This window comes from Macaca nemestrina, chromosome 4 (genome assembly GCF_043159975.1).
Source record: "Macaca nemestrina isolate mMacNem1 chromosome 4, mMacNem.hap1, whole genome shotgun sequence".
NCBI classification, from domain to species: Eukaryota; Metazoa; Chordata; class Mammalia; order Primates; family Cercopithecidae; genus Macaca; species Macaca nemestrina.
The window spans coordinates 100,554,743-100,571,957 of record NC_092128.1 but is presented as its reverse complement, the minus strand read 5'-3'; the positions used below and the strand labels follow the sequence as shown (position 1 = coordinate 100,571,957).

The window sequence follows — 17,215 nt, the reverse complement described above, 5'->3', positions numbered from 1 at the left end:
CGGGCTGTAAATTCCATCGTTGCAGCGTCATTGGCTTGAGAGCTTCCTGAAGGACAGCACCAACAGCCAATGGAAGGCCGCTATTCCCAGGCGGCCACGTCATAAGAGCCAATCAGGCCCTCATTTGGGCTTAACTCTTTAAAGGTGGGTTCGCGCCCCCTGAGAAAGTAGTTGGTAGTAGATGTGCCACGTCTTCTAAGAAGGGGGGAGTCCTAAACTTGCCTGAAGCCGTTGTCCCTAAGCCTTGAACTACGTTCTTAAATCTATGAAGTTGAGGGCCCTTTCGCTGTTTTTGTAGGGACTTCTTCCCTGCTTCAGCAACATGAGACTTTTCTTGTGCAACGCAGTCTTGATGCTGTTCGTCACTTCTTTGATTGGGGCTCTGATCCCTGAACCAGAAGTGAAAATTGAAGTTCTCCAGAAGCCATTCATCTGCCATCGCAAGACCAAAGGAGGGGATTTGATGTTGGTCCACTATGAAGGCTACTTAGAAAAGGACGGCTCCTTATTTCACTCCACGTAAGTAATTATGCCCCGCAGGTAAAATAATAATTAAGAATTCACTCACTTATGCCAGCTCTCCAGCAGGAGAGGTGGCTTGTACCTGGTTTTACCTCTTTTACAAAACCGAAATATCTTATTTCCTTCTTTGGGAAAGGAAATTGTTTAAAGCCAGTTTTATGTAGCGAGCGAGGCCTTTGAAGGTCTTACTGGAAACATGTGGTCTGGAAAAGGCTGTCAGTTTTTTTTATGATAAAAATTAGAACTAGAATCTTTGAAACATTGCAGAAATATATCTGGGTGTATAATTGGGCAATAAGTAGAAAAAGCCCTAAAGAATGCTCATATCTCAAACTCCATTTCTTAGAGAAAATGACTTGATTCCATTTTTAATGTGGTGTAGGTGATGTTCACCTAAAACTTCACAGCGACTTCAAAAGCAAACTACACAATCACTTATTTGCCTGTTGAAGGATATACTAATGCCGTTTCACTGACCTACTTAACTTTTGTTCTGATGGATGATATTTTGGTCAAGGCACAGGACCATGATTTCAGTCATTTGCTTCTTTCTAGAGAGTCACACTTCATTCATGAGGTGGGTGTGGTTTTGGAAGTTTAGGTGAAGGATTTTCAGGTGGTTACACTATCATTTCTGTTCTATAAATGAAGAAATTGGAACATGGAAATGGTTTACAGCCTAATGATTTTCAATTAGGCATCGGTTCCATTCATTCCATTATGAAAGTATTTAGTGAGCATTTCCTTGATGTTAAGCCATGTTCTGGGTGCTAGGGAGATTCAGAAATTTTGGCTTCTAATCATCTTCATCTATTCATTAATCTGTCCATCTATCAAACTCTTATTGAATGGTCACAAGTCTGGTCCTGGAGACGCAAAGATGGCTAGAAGCAGGTTCTTGTCCTCTAACAGTATACCATCTACAGGTGGGAGGAAGACAAGTAAATAATGCAAGTGATACAGGGTACAGAATATTCAAAGTGCCAGCAAAGCGTAACTGCACCTGGAAGTAGTTATGCTCCATGGGGGTGGGGAAAGGGAAAAAATTCCCAGAGACCGTAATTGAAGTGAGCCTTGGAAGATGAGTGGAGGTTTCCAGGGGGAAAGTGGGGAAGGAAGGATGTTGTACGTAGAGGGAATAACATGAATTAAAACAGTGAATCTTCATAGCCCATCCTCGGCCTAGTTTTCTAATAAACTGCCTTTACTGGGCATTCAGACCTGGTCTCTCCTGAGGGTTGGGGAAATGAATGGGGCTCTTCTCTGAACTGTTAGCCCTGGGAAAAAGTTCCAGAAACATGGCTTGCCTTAGAATTCTCAACGGCCCTTTATTCTTGTCAACTAGGTGAATGCCACAGCCAACATTAAATGATGTGATTTGCATTTTGAATATTCAGTTACATTGTTATTTTTAGTCTGATCTCTTTTAGACTCAGCCTGACTTCTTTCAGATCTCTGAACCAAAAACCTGGGCTGACTTTGGTGGTAGCCATGGAATATTATTTAGTAGTTTGCTACTAAGTTCTAATACCTGATGAGGGGACTGTTATCATGCAGCCTCCATGTAAATGGTCAGAAGCTGCTAACTGTAAACATCATGAAGAAATACCATCAAATGGGCCGGGCGCAGTGGCTCACGCCTGTAATCCCAGCACTTTGGGAGGCCGAGGTGGGCAGATCGTGAGGTCAGGAGTTCAAGACCATCCTGGCCAACATGGTGAAACCCCTTCTCTACCAAAAATACAAAAATTAGCTGGATGTGGTGGCACACACATGTAGTCCCAGCTACTCAGGAGGCTGAGGCGGGAGAATCACTTGAACCTGGGAGGTGGAGGCTGCAGTGAGCCGAGAATGCACCACTGCACTCCAGCCTGAGCAACAGAGCGAGACTCTGCTCTGAAGAAAAAGAAATACCATCAAATGATCAGTTTGTAAGCACGTTTGCCATCTCTAGAACCATAACCTATGGGGTAAATTGCTTAGCCCTAACAAGAACTGTGCTAAAATTGTAGTCAGTAATGAGTAGTAGAATGTTTCCTGCTTTTTTCATTTCTAGCCTTCCCTAATTTTCTACAGTTGGCATTTTGTTCTTTGATCATTGGGCAAAATTACAGGAAAAAATGGCATTACCGAGATTTAGTAATCATGAAGCCTAGTACAGTGACTTCTTTTTCTTACCTACAAGATATCCTTGAATAGAATATTTTCCTTATTGCGCTGAAAGGGAGCTAAGTAGGGATCAGGCATTACTCAGCCCTCAAGCCCCCCTGTATTTAGTTCGGCAGGTTGGTTTTCCTAGGCTAGACTCTCTTCAGCTTATGATCCAGGACATCCTATTTCCCTCCTCCCCAGTTGATGTGGTTCGACTGTGTCCCCACCCAATTCTCATCTTAAATTGTAGCTCTCGTAATCCCCACATGTTGTGGGAGGGACCTGATGGGAAGTAACTGAATCATGAGGGCAGGTTTTTCCCATTCTGTCCTCCTTGTGATAGTAAGTAAGTCTCACGAGATCTGATGGTTTTATAAAAGGCAGTTCCTCTGCAAACTCATTCTTGCCTGCTACCATATAAGACACGCCTTTGCTCCTCCTTTGCCTTCCGCCATGATTGTGAGACCTCCCCAGCCATGTGGAACTGCAAGTCCATTAAACCTCCTTTACTTTATAAATTACCCAGTCTTGAATATTTTTTCATAGCAGTAGGAAAATGGACTAATACACCAGTCCTTGAGGGGCTACTCTTCCAGACTTTCCTATATAGCCCCACTATAGACCCCTGAGGAGGAAACCGGGCTAGGGTCTGAGTGGGGATTTAGGGATGAAAAGCAGCCTTTTCTACTCATCAGAGCCATCAGCAGGCCGCAGCTAAGGAAAGTTTGTAGCAGTATGTAAGACACTGTGCTTCTCACTCTCCATATTTGTGTGCATATGGACCCACATATGTTGGCAGTAAATTCTCCTTAGCCTTTCAATCTCCTTCCCAAACTCAGCCATTTTTCCATTATTTTCTCCCTGTTCTACAACCTAGTGGCCTTCCTGGGACAACATAACTTTGTGGTTAAGACCTTGAACTTCGGAGTTAGGTTTAAAGACTGGAACACTTAACCTGTGTTTCCTTATCTGTACAATGGGGTAGTAATGGTTCTTACATTATAAGCTTATTGTAAGGGTTCAGAGGCAAAACATAAAATAAAATTTAGAATAATTCCTGGTATACGACAAATGTTCAAATGGTTGTTAATTGTTTTTATTTCCTCTGTCTTTCTTAAGCCCAGTCAAGTATGTGAAATTTGCATCAAGAAAGATGCGCAGTGAATTGAATTCCTATAAACTTGACTTGGAGGTGTGTGTATGTGTGCAAATACAGAATAGCTGTATTTATTAAATTTTAAACTAATAAACTTAACCACTTACTGGTGGGAAAATGCACTAAAGAAATATTTTTAGAATTAGTAAGGAGTTGTAATGTGTTTTCTTTCTATCATAGTCACAAACATAACAATGGTCAACCCATTTGGTTTACCCTGGGCATCCTGGAGGCTCTCAAAGGTTGGGACCAGGGCTTGAAAGGAATGTGTGTAGGAGAGAAGAGAAAGCTCATCATTCCTCCTGCTCTGGGCTATGGAAAAGAAGGAAAAGGTAATAGTATTTCTGTATTTCTTACTATAGCACTAGAGTTGGTCTCTGGATTAGGAGACATAAGTTAGAGTCACTACAACTTTTTTTTTTCCCCTAGAAGTTAATAGGGGCATGTATTCCTTTAGCAACTGTATTATGTCTTGATTATCAATTGAAATGGCCAGTTTGTTTAATGTCTAAATGGGCAACTATACTAACAATAAAAAAAGAATATTGAGCTCTATTAATACTGTTCACCAATATGGTAGGTTTTCATTGTGATAAAATATACATAAAATTTTTCATTTGAACCATTTTTAAGTACACAGTTCAGTGGCATTAAATATATTCACATTATCGTGGAACCATCACCATTATCCATCTTCAGAACGTTCTCATCTTCCCAAACTGAAACTCACCAATTTACTGTAACAATGCAGAAAGAAAGATCCCTTAACATAAGTGTTTGGATGAGTTGAACCTGTGAAATAGGTTATTTTTATTATATAGATTATTAAAGTATTGAATACATTTTAGATGTGGGTTGTATATGGGTTGTACTTCACAAATATTAAGTCTCTCACAGCAAACTGGGAGTTCTTTTAATTGCCATTTTAAAATTTATTTATAAAGCTTTTAATAATGTATTTTTTAAAAAATCATAGAGCGACATGAAATGAATTTAATTCTCCCTGTGTCACAAAGCAGAAGCAAGCTGGCTAACTGGTCCGGATAGCTTTTGTGCTAGTTTTTCAGGGCAGACATATATACTGGTATTCAAGTGAGAACCCCTGCAACTTTCCAAAGAGCTGCTTTGTGATATATATCAAGAGGCCTGGGCCAGGCATGGTGGCTCACGCCTGTAATCCCAACACTTTGGGAGGCCAAGGAGGATGGATCACTTGAGGTCAGGAGTTCAAGACCAACCTGGCCAACATGGTGAAACCCTGTCTCTAGTAAAAATACAAAATTAGCTGAACATGGTGGCGTGCGCCTATAATCCCAGTTACTTAGGAGCCTGAGGCAGAAGAATTGCTTGAACATAGGAGACAGAGGTTGCAATGAGCCAAGAACATGCCACTGTACTCCAGCCTGGGGGATAGAGTGAGACTCTGTCTCAAAAAAAAAAAAAAAAAAAAAAAAAAGAGGTCTGAAGATGTCTATATGCATTTATTCTATAATTCCTTCAAACCTAAGGGAATAATTAGATATCAGGAAAAAATTTGTGAACAGGGATATCCATCATTGCATTGTTTCTAAGCAAAAAATTGGAACCGTCCTAAGTGGTATATTGATAAGAATTTAGCTAAATAAAATATGGCCCAGTTATTTAAAATGCCATTTCCAAAGAGTTTAAAAATTATATCTGAAATGTGTGAGATACAGTGTTATATATAAAAGTAGAAAATAAAGCTATAGTATATATAATGTGATAGTAAATATAGGAAAAAGTACATATACATAGTTAATCACAAGGAAATAAGAATGTTAAGAATGGACTGTGATACTGGGAATCATATTTATTTCTGGTTTTATCATCCAAGTACATGCTCTACAAGGAGCATGTATTACTTACGTAATGAAGAAAAAAAAGTTTAAGTAGTCATCAGAACCAGACAACCACTCTGATACAGTATAAATACAGACTTCATAGCATCCTGAAGTCTAAGGTTAACCACTGACAAAGTGAGGAGTCAGGATTCCCAGCCCATTTCCTGAGAAGGAAAATAGATGCCATATGGGAAGCATTAGTATTCCAAAATATACAAATCTATATAAATCTTGTTCATAGGATAAGATTTACTAACCAATTTCAATTCTTCTTTTAGTTATAATCCTCTTTAGAGAAGAAAACCAAGTATGTAGAAAATTTTTTCTGATACTGAGAATTTTTTCATTTTATCTTTATTATCTCACCTTTAGTATTTATATACAGTAGTCCCCCTTTACCTGTGGTTTCACTTTCTACAGTTTTAGTTACCTGTGGTCAACTGCAGTCTGAAAATATTAAGGTATTTTGAGAATGAGAGACAGATCACATTCACATAACTTTTCTTGTGATATGTTGTTGTAATTGTTCTATTTTATTATTTTTAATCTGTTACTGTGACTATTTTATAAATTAAACTTTATCACAGATATGCATGTATAGGAAAAAGCATTGTATATATAGGGTTTGGTACTATCCACGGTTTCAGGCATCCAATGCGGTTCTTGGGACATACCCAAGGGGGGACTACTGTATGTTGTTTTCGTCCATTACTCTTTCTCATACTATATTTAACTCAAGTTTACTTCACAATAAGTAGAGATCTAAATTTGAGTCATTTCCTTCAAACTGAATGCCATGAAACTAATTTTTCTAATCTGTATTTAACACTAATTTTGTAGTCTTTTAGTACATGCTTGCATGCCTCTCTTGGAAAGATACCAGTTTTATCAGCAACCTAGCGCGTGTCGCATCTCTGTCTAGATCTGACATGGTAAGCTTCAGGACACTTTATAAGTCTTCTCTTTGGAATTTATGAATGCCCTTTCATGGAAATATGTGGGATGGGGGGAGGACGACTAAGAAATATTTAACATGTTTACTCAGACCTGTATGTTAAATATAGTTATAAGGAAACAAGTTTGAGGAAAACAATTGTCCATACTCCACAGATGGGTGTTCGTTTGTTTTAGGTTCCTGGGATTTTAACAAAGCTCTTTTCACTTTTAAAGATTTTTAGTCTCCCTTCTCAGAAATTCATTTTAATTTCTCCCATCCCATGAAATGTCTTCAACATATATATAATGTTCTATGTCTGAGGTAGTGTTTCCTAACTTTCTGAAATTGTTAAACCTTCCTGCATTATTTTTAAAGCCTGTGAGAAAATTATACCTCAGTAACATGTATTGAGAGTTTACTATTTGTCAAGCTTAATGCTAAGTATTTTGCATGGATTTTTCTCCCTTTATCCTCCCAACAGACTCTTGAGGTAGGAAATTTATTATCTGCATTTTATAGATGAAGAAATTGAGGCTTAGAGATGGGCAAATGTAAACTTCAGTCTCAGACAGTGTGACACCAGAGCTCACTCAATTATATAGGTAGAAATGCCTTCCAGTGGTAGAAATGGCAATACTATATGTATTTCTAGGTCAGGACTTTCTGACCAAAAAGTTAGTTTATTACTTATAATATACTTAACTCCGAATTATCTAAAACCCTTTAAGTCCTTCTTCACATACAATATATATTAATTATATTAGAAATTTAATACCCAAGCCATTAGGTACATCTGTGTGTGTGTATATATATATGCATTGTGTGTGTATTTACATTTTAATTGCTAAGCCAAAGATAGAATGCTTTTGCTTTGCTAGTTTATATTATTTCTTCTTTTACTCTATTCTATTTGAGTAAAATATAATATACATAATTTTCATCATATATGACAATCTTAGGAAGGCTCTTTAATTCAGTTAAAAAAAATACTTTGTTCATTACCATAAATTTTCTATTATTAAAACTTTTGGCTCTTTTAAAACTTTCTGCCTTCTCTCCTCATGTCAGGTAAAATTCCCCCAGAAAGTACACTGATATTTAATATTGATCTCCTGGAGATTCGAAATGGACCAAGATCCCATGAATCATTCCAAGAAATGGATCTTAATGATGACTGGAAACTCTCTAAAGATGAGGTGACCTTCCCTTCTTCCTACTCCTCTTTCTGCTCTTCTTTGGTTGTTTGGGGTTTTGTTTTGTTTCTGTAACTCACTTTTTAAATATGTGTATATTTAAAATTTACTTTTATTTAGATAACATTTATTTATAAGTTTTCTTAAAATACTGATGCTTTGAAAGTGGACTTTTTCATAATAAATCATTGTTTTGGAGAGAAATACATTAAGACTTAAAAAGCACCGTTCAATCGTTTGCTTTTTTTCTTCCCAGTGCTTAGGGTTCACTGTATCTTATCCTTACCCTTCGGTCTTTGAAAAAACCATTTTGCCAAGACTGTTTCCATCTGGAGTTACTGTATAAGAAGCTAGCTGTCCTGAGAAATATCTCATGTGGACAGTTTCTGTAGACTGGCTGTTAAATACATCTTGTAGTGTTTTCCTAGCAATTAACAGCAAGCAACTTACCTGCTCAGTTTTGTTCAGGTTGCCCCAGATAAAGGAGACCCCAGCCTGGGTTTTACACAGCAGGGCTCCAGCCCCATCAAAGTCTGAGCCTTTGGGTAAAGAGAAAGGAAAAAGAGGCTTCTCCTTATAATTCGGCCATTGTTACACATACCTGTCTTAGTCTGGCTGCTGTAGGGAAAGAAGTGGAGGGAGATATTTATCCCTGTTTTTTATCTACTCATATTCCATTCTGTCCTGACTGGTCAGATATCAAGTCCCTTTCTATGCTTTGATCAAATTCATTCTAATGGCCAGGAAATGATTAAGTCTTGAATAAGCCAAATTGTTACGAATCAGGGGTTCATGATCCACAGCCACTAAATTTATAACACCTCATAGTGTTACCAGTCATATGACTTTTTCTTCCATCCAAGATAAATTTTAATTCCCTTTCATTAAATAATTTTGAATATATAACAAGTCAGATGGTTCAAAACAAAAAGATATTTATGTATTTCCTGAGACGGAGTCTTGCTCTGTTGCCCAGGCTAGAGTGCAGTGGCAAAATCTCAGCTCACTGCAACCTCTGCCTCCCAGGTTCAAGCAATTCTCCTGCCTCAGCCTCCCAAGTAGCTGCACCACCATGCCCAGCTAATTTTTGTATTTTTAGTAGAGATGGGGGTTTCACCGTGTTGGCTAGGCTGGTCTCGAACTCCTGACCTCGTGATCCCCCCACCTTGGCCTTCCAAAGTGCTGGGATTACAGATGTGAACCACCGTGCCCAGCAGAAAGACATTTATTTAAAAGTCTTGGCTGGGCGAGGTGGCTCACACTTGTAATCCTAGCACTTTGGAAGGCTGAGGCAGGAAGACTGCTTGAGGCCAAGACTTCAAGACCAACCTGGCCAACATAGGAAGACTTTGTTTCTATTATTTACATTTTTTTTTTAGACAGTCTCGCTGTGTTACCAGGCTGGATTGCAGTGGTGTGGTCTCAGCTCACTGCAACCTCCACCTCCCAGGTTCAAGCGATTCTTCTGCCTCAGCCTCCCAGGTAGCTGGGACTACAGGTGCACGCCACCACAACCAGCTAATTGTTGTATTTTTAGTAGAGATGGGGTTTCACCATGTTGGCCACGATGGTTTCGAGCTCCTGACCTTGTGATCTGCCTGCCTCGGCCTCCCAAAGTGCTGGGATTACAGGCGTGAGCTAGCGCACCCGGCCTATTATTTACATATTTTTAAAAGTCTTTCTCCTACCCACATCCTCTTCTATTCTATTGTTCCCACATCCAGTTTTATTAATTACTTTTTTCTTTCTTTCTGTTTTTTTTTTTTTTTTTTTTTTGTAGAGATGAAGTGTTGCTATGTACAGGCATGTACCACTGCATCCGGCTCAGTTTTATTAGTTTCTAATATATCCTTCCAATGTTTCTTTCTGCAAATCCAAATATACTCTTATTTCCCCCTTTCTTATACAAAAGGTAGCAAACTATACATACTGTTTTGTCATTTTGCTTTATTCACACAATATATCCTAGAAATACATTCTACATTAATCCATAGAGTTTCATCTCTCCCCCACCCCTTTTTTAAAAAACTGCATTAAATCACTTTAACTTAAAAATAAATATATACTATATGTGTACTTCTTGAAAGCTGGGGGAGAGAGGATTTGAAATTGCTGGTCTAAACAGAAGGAAGAGAGGCGATGTGATTAAAACTGAAAATGTAGGCTGATTTGCATTGTGGTGAATCTTGTGGGAAATTGAAAACAATATTTATATTTTTAAATATCTGAATGAAATGAAAATGGATACCGGGCATGGTGGCTCACACCTGTAATCCCAGAACTTTGGGAGGCCGAGGCAAGCAGATCTTCTGAGGTCAGGAGTTCGAGACCAGCCTGGCCAACATGGTGAAACCCTGTCTCTACTAAAAATACAAAAATTAGCCAGGCATGGTGGCAGGTGCCTGTAATCCCAGCTACTAGGGAGGCTGAGGCAGGTGAATCGCTTGAACCTGGGAGTTGGAGGTTGCAGTGGGCCGAGATCGCGCCACTGTACTCCAGCCTGCGTGACAGAGCGAGACTCCACTTCAAAAAAAAAGAAAAAAGGCCGGGCGCGGTGGCTCAAGCCTGTAATCCCAGCACTTTGGGAGGCCGAGGCGGGCGGATCACGAGGTCAGGAGATCGAGACCATCCTGGCTGACACGGTGAAACCCCGTCTCTACTAAGAAATACAAAAAAAAAAAAACTAGCCGGGCGAGGTGGCGGGCGCCTGTAGTCCCAGCTACTGGGGAGGCTGAGGCAGGAGAATGGCGTGAACCCGGGAGGCGGAGCTTGCAGTGAGCTGAGATCCGGCCACTGCACTCCAGCCTGGGCGGCAGAGCGAGACTCCGTCTCAAAAAAAAAAAAAAAAAAAAAAAGAAAAAAAAAATGAAAATGGAAAATTGTAGTCTAGGCACTTATCAGGCCTGACTTCCTGAGATTGGAAGGTTGTGATTAGACTTAATCAGTGTGGCATGATCATAACCAAACCCAGAAGACCCACTACTTGCAGACATTTATTCAAGTCAAAGATGCCACTATTTAGTTTTAAGAGAAGTGTCCATGGGGTGCAGTGGCTCATGCTTCTAATCCCAGCACTTTGGGAGGCTGAGGCAGGTCAATTGCTTCAGCCCAGGAGTTCAAGACCAGCCTAGGCAACATGGTGAAACCCCATCTCTACAAAAAATATAAAAGTTAACCAGATGTGGTAGCGCATGCCTATAGTCCCAGATACCTGTGAGGCTGAGGTAGGAGGATTGCTTGAGCCTGGGAGGCAGAGGTTGCAGTGAGCCAAGATGGTGCCACTGGGATTACAGATGCATGCAACCACACCTGGCTAACCATTTTTGTGTGTTTTTAGTGAAGATGGGGTTTCATTATGTTGGCCAGGCTGATCTCCAACTCCTGACCTCAAGTGATCTTCCCACTTGGGCCTCCCAAAGTGCTGGGATAACAGGCGTGAGCCACCACACCTGGCCCTGCCTTTGAGCAGTATTTTGTGTCTCCACTGTAGCAGTTTAGCAACAGTTTTTTTAAGGGAAAAAGTTTCTTATAATTTTTTAACTATCATTAGAACTATGTCATAAAATGGCTGTTTAGAAGTTATTATATTTAGTTAACTATTATAATAAGTTATTATATTTAGTTCAGTTAACTAAATATAATAACAGTCCATGTCTGTGATATTGACTGGCTTAATGTGGGTATCTTATGAATCCAAGTTATTAATGGGATCTGTTATTTTGTAGGTTAAAGCATATTTAAAGAAGGAGTTTGAAAAACATGGTGCGGTGGTGAATGAAAGTCATCATGATGCTTTGGTGGAGGATATTTTTGATAAAGAAGATGAAGACAAAGATGGGTTTATATCTGCCAGAGAATTTACATATAAACACGATGAGTTATAGAGATACATCTACCCATTTAATATAGCACTAATCTTTCAAGAGAGGGCAGTCATCTTTAAAGAACATTTTATTTTTAAACAACGTTCTTTCTTGCTTTGCTTTTTATTTTTATATATTTTTTCTGACCCCTATTTAAAGAACCCCTTAGGGTTTCTAAGTACCTATTTCTTTCTGGTAAGTTATTGGGAAGAAAAAGCTAATTTGTCTTTGAATAGAAGACTTCTGGACAATTTTTCACTTTCACAGATATGAAGCTTTGTTTTACTTTCTTACTTGTAAATTTAAAATGTTGCAACTGGGAACATACCACGACATGAGACCAGGTTATAGCACAAATTAGCACCCTATATTTCTGCTTCCCTCTATTTTCTCCAAGTTAGAGGTCAACATTTGAAAAGCCTTTTGCAATAGCCCAAGGCTTGCTATTTTCATGTTATAATGAAATAGTTTATCTGTAACTGGTTCTGAGTCTCTGCTTGAGGACCAGAGGAAAATGGTGGTTGGACTTGACTTGTTAATGGCTACTGCTTTACTAAGGAGATGTGCAATGCTGAAGTTAGAAACAAGGTTAATAGCCAGGCGCAATGGCTCACGCCTGTAATCCCAACACTTTGGGAGGCTGAGGCGGGTGGATCACCCAAGGTCGGGATTTCGAGAACAGCCTGACCAACATGGAGAAACCCCATCTTTACTGAAAATACAAAATTAGCCAGGCATGGTGATGCGTGCCTGTAATCCCAGCTACTCAGGAAGGCTGAGGCAGCAGAATGACGTGAACCTGGAGGCGGAGGTTGCGGTGAGACGAGATCATGCCATTGCACTCCAGCCTGGACACTCTGTCTCAAAAAAAAAAAAAGAAAACATGGTTAATAACATATAAATATGTATGCATTGAGACATGCTACCTAGGACTTAAGCTGATGAAGCTTGGCTCCTAGTAATTGGTGTCCTATTATGATAAATAGGACAAATCATTTATGTGTTAGTTTCTTTGTAATAAAATTTATCAATATGTTATAGATGAGGTAGAAAGTTATATTTATATTCAATGTTTACTTCTTAAGGCTAACGGAATATCCTTCCTGGTTCTTTAATGGTATATTTAAGTCTATAGTATATTATACTACAATAACATTGTATCGTAAGATAAAGTAGTAAACCAGTCTACATTTTCCCATTTCTGTCTTATCAAAAACTGAAGTGGGCTGGGTGTGGTGGCTCATGCCTGTAATCCCAGCACTTTGGGAGGCCAAGGAGGGTGGATCTCTTGAGGTCAGGAGTTTAAGACCAGCCTGGCCAACATGGTGAAACCCCGTCTCTACTAAAAATACAAAAATTAGTCACACCTGTAGTCCCAGCTACTTGGGAGGCTGAGACAAGAGATTTGCTTGAACCCGGGAGGTGGAGGTTGCGGTGAGCCAAGATTGTGCCACTGTACTCCAGCCCGGGTGACAGAGCAAGACTCCATCTCAAAAAAAAAAAAAAAAAAGAAAAATTAAGCAGACCTACAGCAGCTACTATTGAATAAATACCTATCCTGGACTTAAAAAAATAAAAAAAAAATTATAATTTTATTTTAAATTGGCTTTTATCTTTAATTTTTTTTTAAGTCATCAAATCTTCATTTTCTAAGAATAGCCCTTTATAGTGTACAAAATGATATTAAGTGCATTATTATCTTTGATTTTCATGGCTCTGAGTCATAAAATAAGCTGGTGGATCTCACTATACCTAATTTATAGATGAGGAAATTGTCATTCAAAAAGATTGATTGTTATGCCCAGGGTAATCAGTATTCAGTCCCCAAGTTCAGTGTCTTCTACTGCCCTCTACTAATGAAAAAGTGAAATTTTTCCTTGTGCCTAATTCTCTCTTTAGTTTGCTGTTCCGTTGTTTATCTTTGAGTCTTCATTCTCTGAAGATGGCTTTCTGCCTGTTTCTGGTACATTAGAATTCTCACTATATCGAAATGGCTCCAGATTCATAGCATAATCTTGCAGTTAGCTCTGAATTGCCTCAAAAACCCTGAACAACACGAAGTTCCAGATGTGTTTTACTTCTTTCATTCCTATTTACCCCCATTTGTTGTTTAAAAAGAATTATGAACAATTATTACATCATATGTAGACCACTTTCACTGATTATATATTGATGTTTTCCTCAGTAAAACATAGTTCTTAACAAGACTATACTGTAACACTTTTCTCCAACAAAATCAGCTGTGTGTTAAAAACTATTAAGTCATTGCTAATGTTTTAAGCCATAATACAGACAGCCTTATACTCTATGACGGGAGGAGAGAGAGTAGTTTGTCCTACGGTGCTACTCTGCAAAAAAGTAAAAAGAGTTTTGATTATTCAGGCAGCATTTTTAAAAACCTGTGAATTTGTATCAGTTCTCATCTAAACATTTGGACACAAGTATAAAATGAAAACATATGCACAAGTTTTGGTTTTTAAGTTACCTGTTTTTTTTGGTTTCACTGTACCTTTGCACCTTCTGTTAGTGGGAATGATCAGACATGAACTGTGACTTCACATGTATAGTCATACCTCGCTTAACGATGGAGACGCACTCTGAGAAATGTCTAATTAGGTTATTTCATTGTTGTGGGAACATCATAGAGTATACTTACACAAACCTAGATAGTGCAGCCTGCTACACGTGTAGAATATGTATATAGCCAATTCTCCTAGGCTACAGCATGTTGCTGTTCTGAATCTTGTAGGCAATTATAACACAATGGCAAGTGTCTGCTTATCCAAACATATCTAATCATAGAAAAGATACTATAACAATATGGTATAAAAGATTTTGTAAAAAATCTGGTCAGGTGCAGTCGTTCATGCCTGTAATCCTAGCACTTTGGGAGGCTGAGGCAGGTGGATTGCTTGATCCCAGAAGCTCAAAACCAGCCTGGGCAACATGGCGAAACACCGTCTCTACTAAAAGTACAAAAACTGAGGTTGGAGGATCACCTGAGCCTGGGGAGGTCAAAGCTGCAGTGAGCCATGATCATACCACTGCGCTCCAGCCTGGGTGACAGAGTGACAACCCATCTCAAAAAAAAAAAAAAAATATATATATATATATATATATAGTATACCTGTATAGGGCACTTACTAATGGAGCTGACTGGAAGTTGCTCTGGATGAATCAGTGGTGAGTGAATACGAAGGCCGAGGACATTACTGTACACTACTGTAGACTTCATAAACACTGTACACTTAGGCGACACTAAATTTATAAAAAATGTTTTTCTTCTGATTGGTGGTGGTGCCTCATGCCTATAATCCCAGCATTATGGGAGGCCGAGGTGGGTGGATCACTTGAGGTCATGAGTTTGGGACCAGCGAGGCCAGCATGGCTAAACCCCATCTCTATTAAAAATACAATAATTAGCCAGGTGTGGTGGTACATGCATGTAGTCCCAGCTAATTGAGAGGCTGAGGCAAGAGAAATGCTTGAATCCAGTAGGCAGAGGTTGTAGTGAGCCAAGATCAAAACAGTGCAACTCTAACCTGGGCAACAGAGGAGCAAGACTGTCTCAAAAAAAAAATTTTTTTTCTACAATTTTTATAGAAATAATAAAAAACTAAGCTTACTGTAAATTTTCTAGTTTAGAAACTTTTATTTAAAAACAATTTTTGGACTCTTCTAGTAATAACGTAGCTTAAAACACATTGTACAGCTGTACAAGAATATTTTCTTTATATCCTTATTATATAAGCTTTTATATATTTAAATTTTGAATTTTTAAACTTTTTGGTCAAAAACCAAGACAAACACACTAGCCTAGGTCTATGCAGGGTCAGGATCAAGACGTCCCTAGCAGGTGACAGGAATTTTTCAACTCCATTATAATCTGTGGGGCCATCATCATATATATATGGTACGTTGACCAAAACGTGTTGTGCCATGACTGTATAATTTGCGTCAATACTGCTCAATGTGCCATATTTAAATTTACATGACTATACTGTGATATTCTTTTCAAAATAAAATTTATTTGGGAAATAACTGATTTTGTGAAAAATTCTTCAACACCAATTTCCTCAGTAGTTGTATTGATTTTCTTACCTATTATTCTAAATTTTATACCAAAAGTGAGGAAGATGGACAGGTAGTGGAAGGAGAGGGGTACAGCGACACTTTGAACGTGCCTCTGATTATCTGCTCTGTATAGGTATATTTGTAAGAAAAGCTGTGGTTTGATTTAAGTTGCTTTGAAATATGCATTAAGTCTTGACCTTTAGCATGATAGTTAATAGTTAATTCTTAGCACTGAAGAAAGTGTTTTTGGTTTCTTGAGGGGGAGGAGGGAGGGTGATGGTTATTGTCACTGTTGTTTTGGTTTAGGGTTTTATCGTGTGTAGCAGGTGGACACAATGATTTATGCCTACTGCGTAAATCAGCGCTATAAAATACCCTCTGTGATTAAACAAAATGCGGGGTTGCCATGAAGATAACAAGAAACAGTGATTTTTGATTCAGATGAAGAATCTAGCCATTTGGATATGTCCTTGTGGAAATGAATTTGTAGTTTTTATATTGTTAATGATGTGCGGGATATTGCTTATATTTCTTTCTTTTTCTTTTTTCTTTTGTTGTTGTTGTTGAGACAGAGTTTCACTCTTGTTGCCCAGGCTGGAGTCCAGTGGCGCGATCTCGGCTGACCACAACCTCCGCCTCCCAGGTTCAAGAGATTCTCCTGCCTCAGCCTCCAGAGTAGCTGGGATTACAGGCATGCACCACCATGCCCAGCTAATTTTTTTTTTTTTTTTTAAGTACAGACAGGGTTTCTCCATGTTGGTCAGGCTGGTCTTGAACTCCCGACCTCAGGTAATCCACCTGCCTCAGCCTCCCAAAGTGCTGGGATTACAGGTGTAAGCCACCGTGCCCAGCCTATCGCTTATATTTCTGATGCTATGTGGAGGTCAGCATGCTATCTCCCCCTGTTGAACTGTGTATATATAGGTGATTTCTCAGTGTTGTTTGGAAATTGCAAAAGGAGAAAAAGGAATTTGGTGGCATGTTAGGGGAAAATATATTCTGTTACCTTTTTATTAAAAAGGTAAATTATAGGCTGAGTGTGGTGGCTCATGCCTGTACTCCCAGCACTTTGGGACGCTGAAGTGGGGGATCACTTGAGGTCAGGTGTTCGAGACCGACCTGGTCAACATGGTGAAACCTCATCTGTATTAAAAATGCAAAAATTAGCCAGGCATGATGGTACACAAATGTAATCCCAGCTACTAGGGAGGCTGAGGCAGGAGAATCATTTGAACCTGGGAGGTGGAGGTTGCAGTGAGCCAAAATTGTGCTACTTCATTCCAGCATGGGTAGCAGAGCAAGACTCCATCTCAAAAAAAAAAAAAAAAAAAAAAAAAAGCACTATCAGATGCAGGGAGAAACAAAAAACGAAAAAAGTAAATTAGCATTATAATAATAACCCTAGGAAAATAAAAAAGAACTTCTTTTCCAGAGATGCAGAGCACTTGGACATAAGA

At 39.0% G+C, this 17,215-nt stretch overlaps 2 protein-coding genes across 2 annotated transcripts in view; one reads left to right on the top strand and one right to left on the bottom strand.

The window, feature by feature from the left end:
• LOC105475799 (pleckstrin homology domain containing A8) overlaps nt 1-17,215 on the bottom strand; it is a 137,357-nt gene that overhangs the window by 100,591 nt on the left and 19,551 nt on the right. The window lies entirely within an intron of this gene.
• Nucleotides 143-13,200, top strand: LOC105475797 (FKBP prolyl isomerase 14). The gene is made up of 4 exons (XM_011731316.3): nt 143-519; nt 4,010-4,161; nt 7,697-7,824; nt 11,547-13,200. The coding sequence occupies exons 1-4, from the start codon at nt 323-325 to the stop codon at nt 11,703-11,705; spliced, it is 636 nt and encodes a 211-aa protein (XP_011729618.1). The 5' UTR covers nt 143-322; the 3' UTR covers nt 11,706-13,200.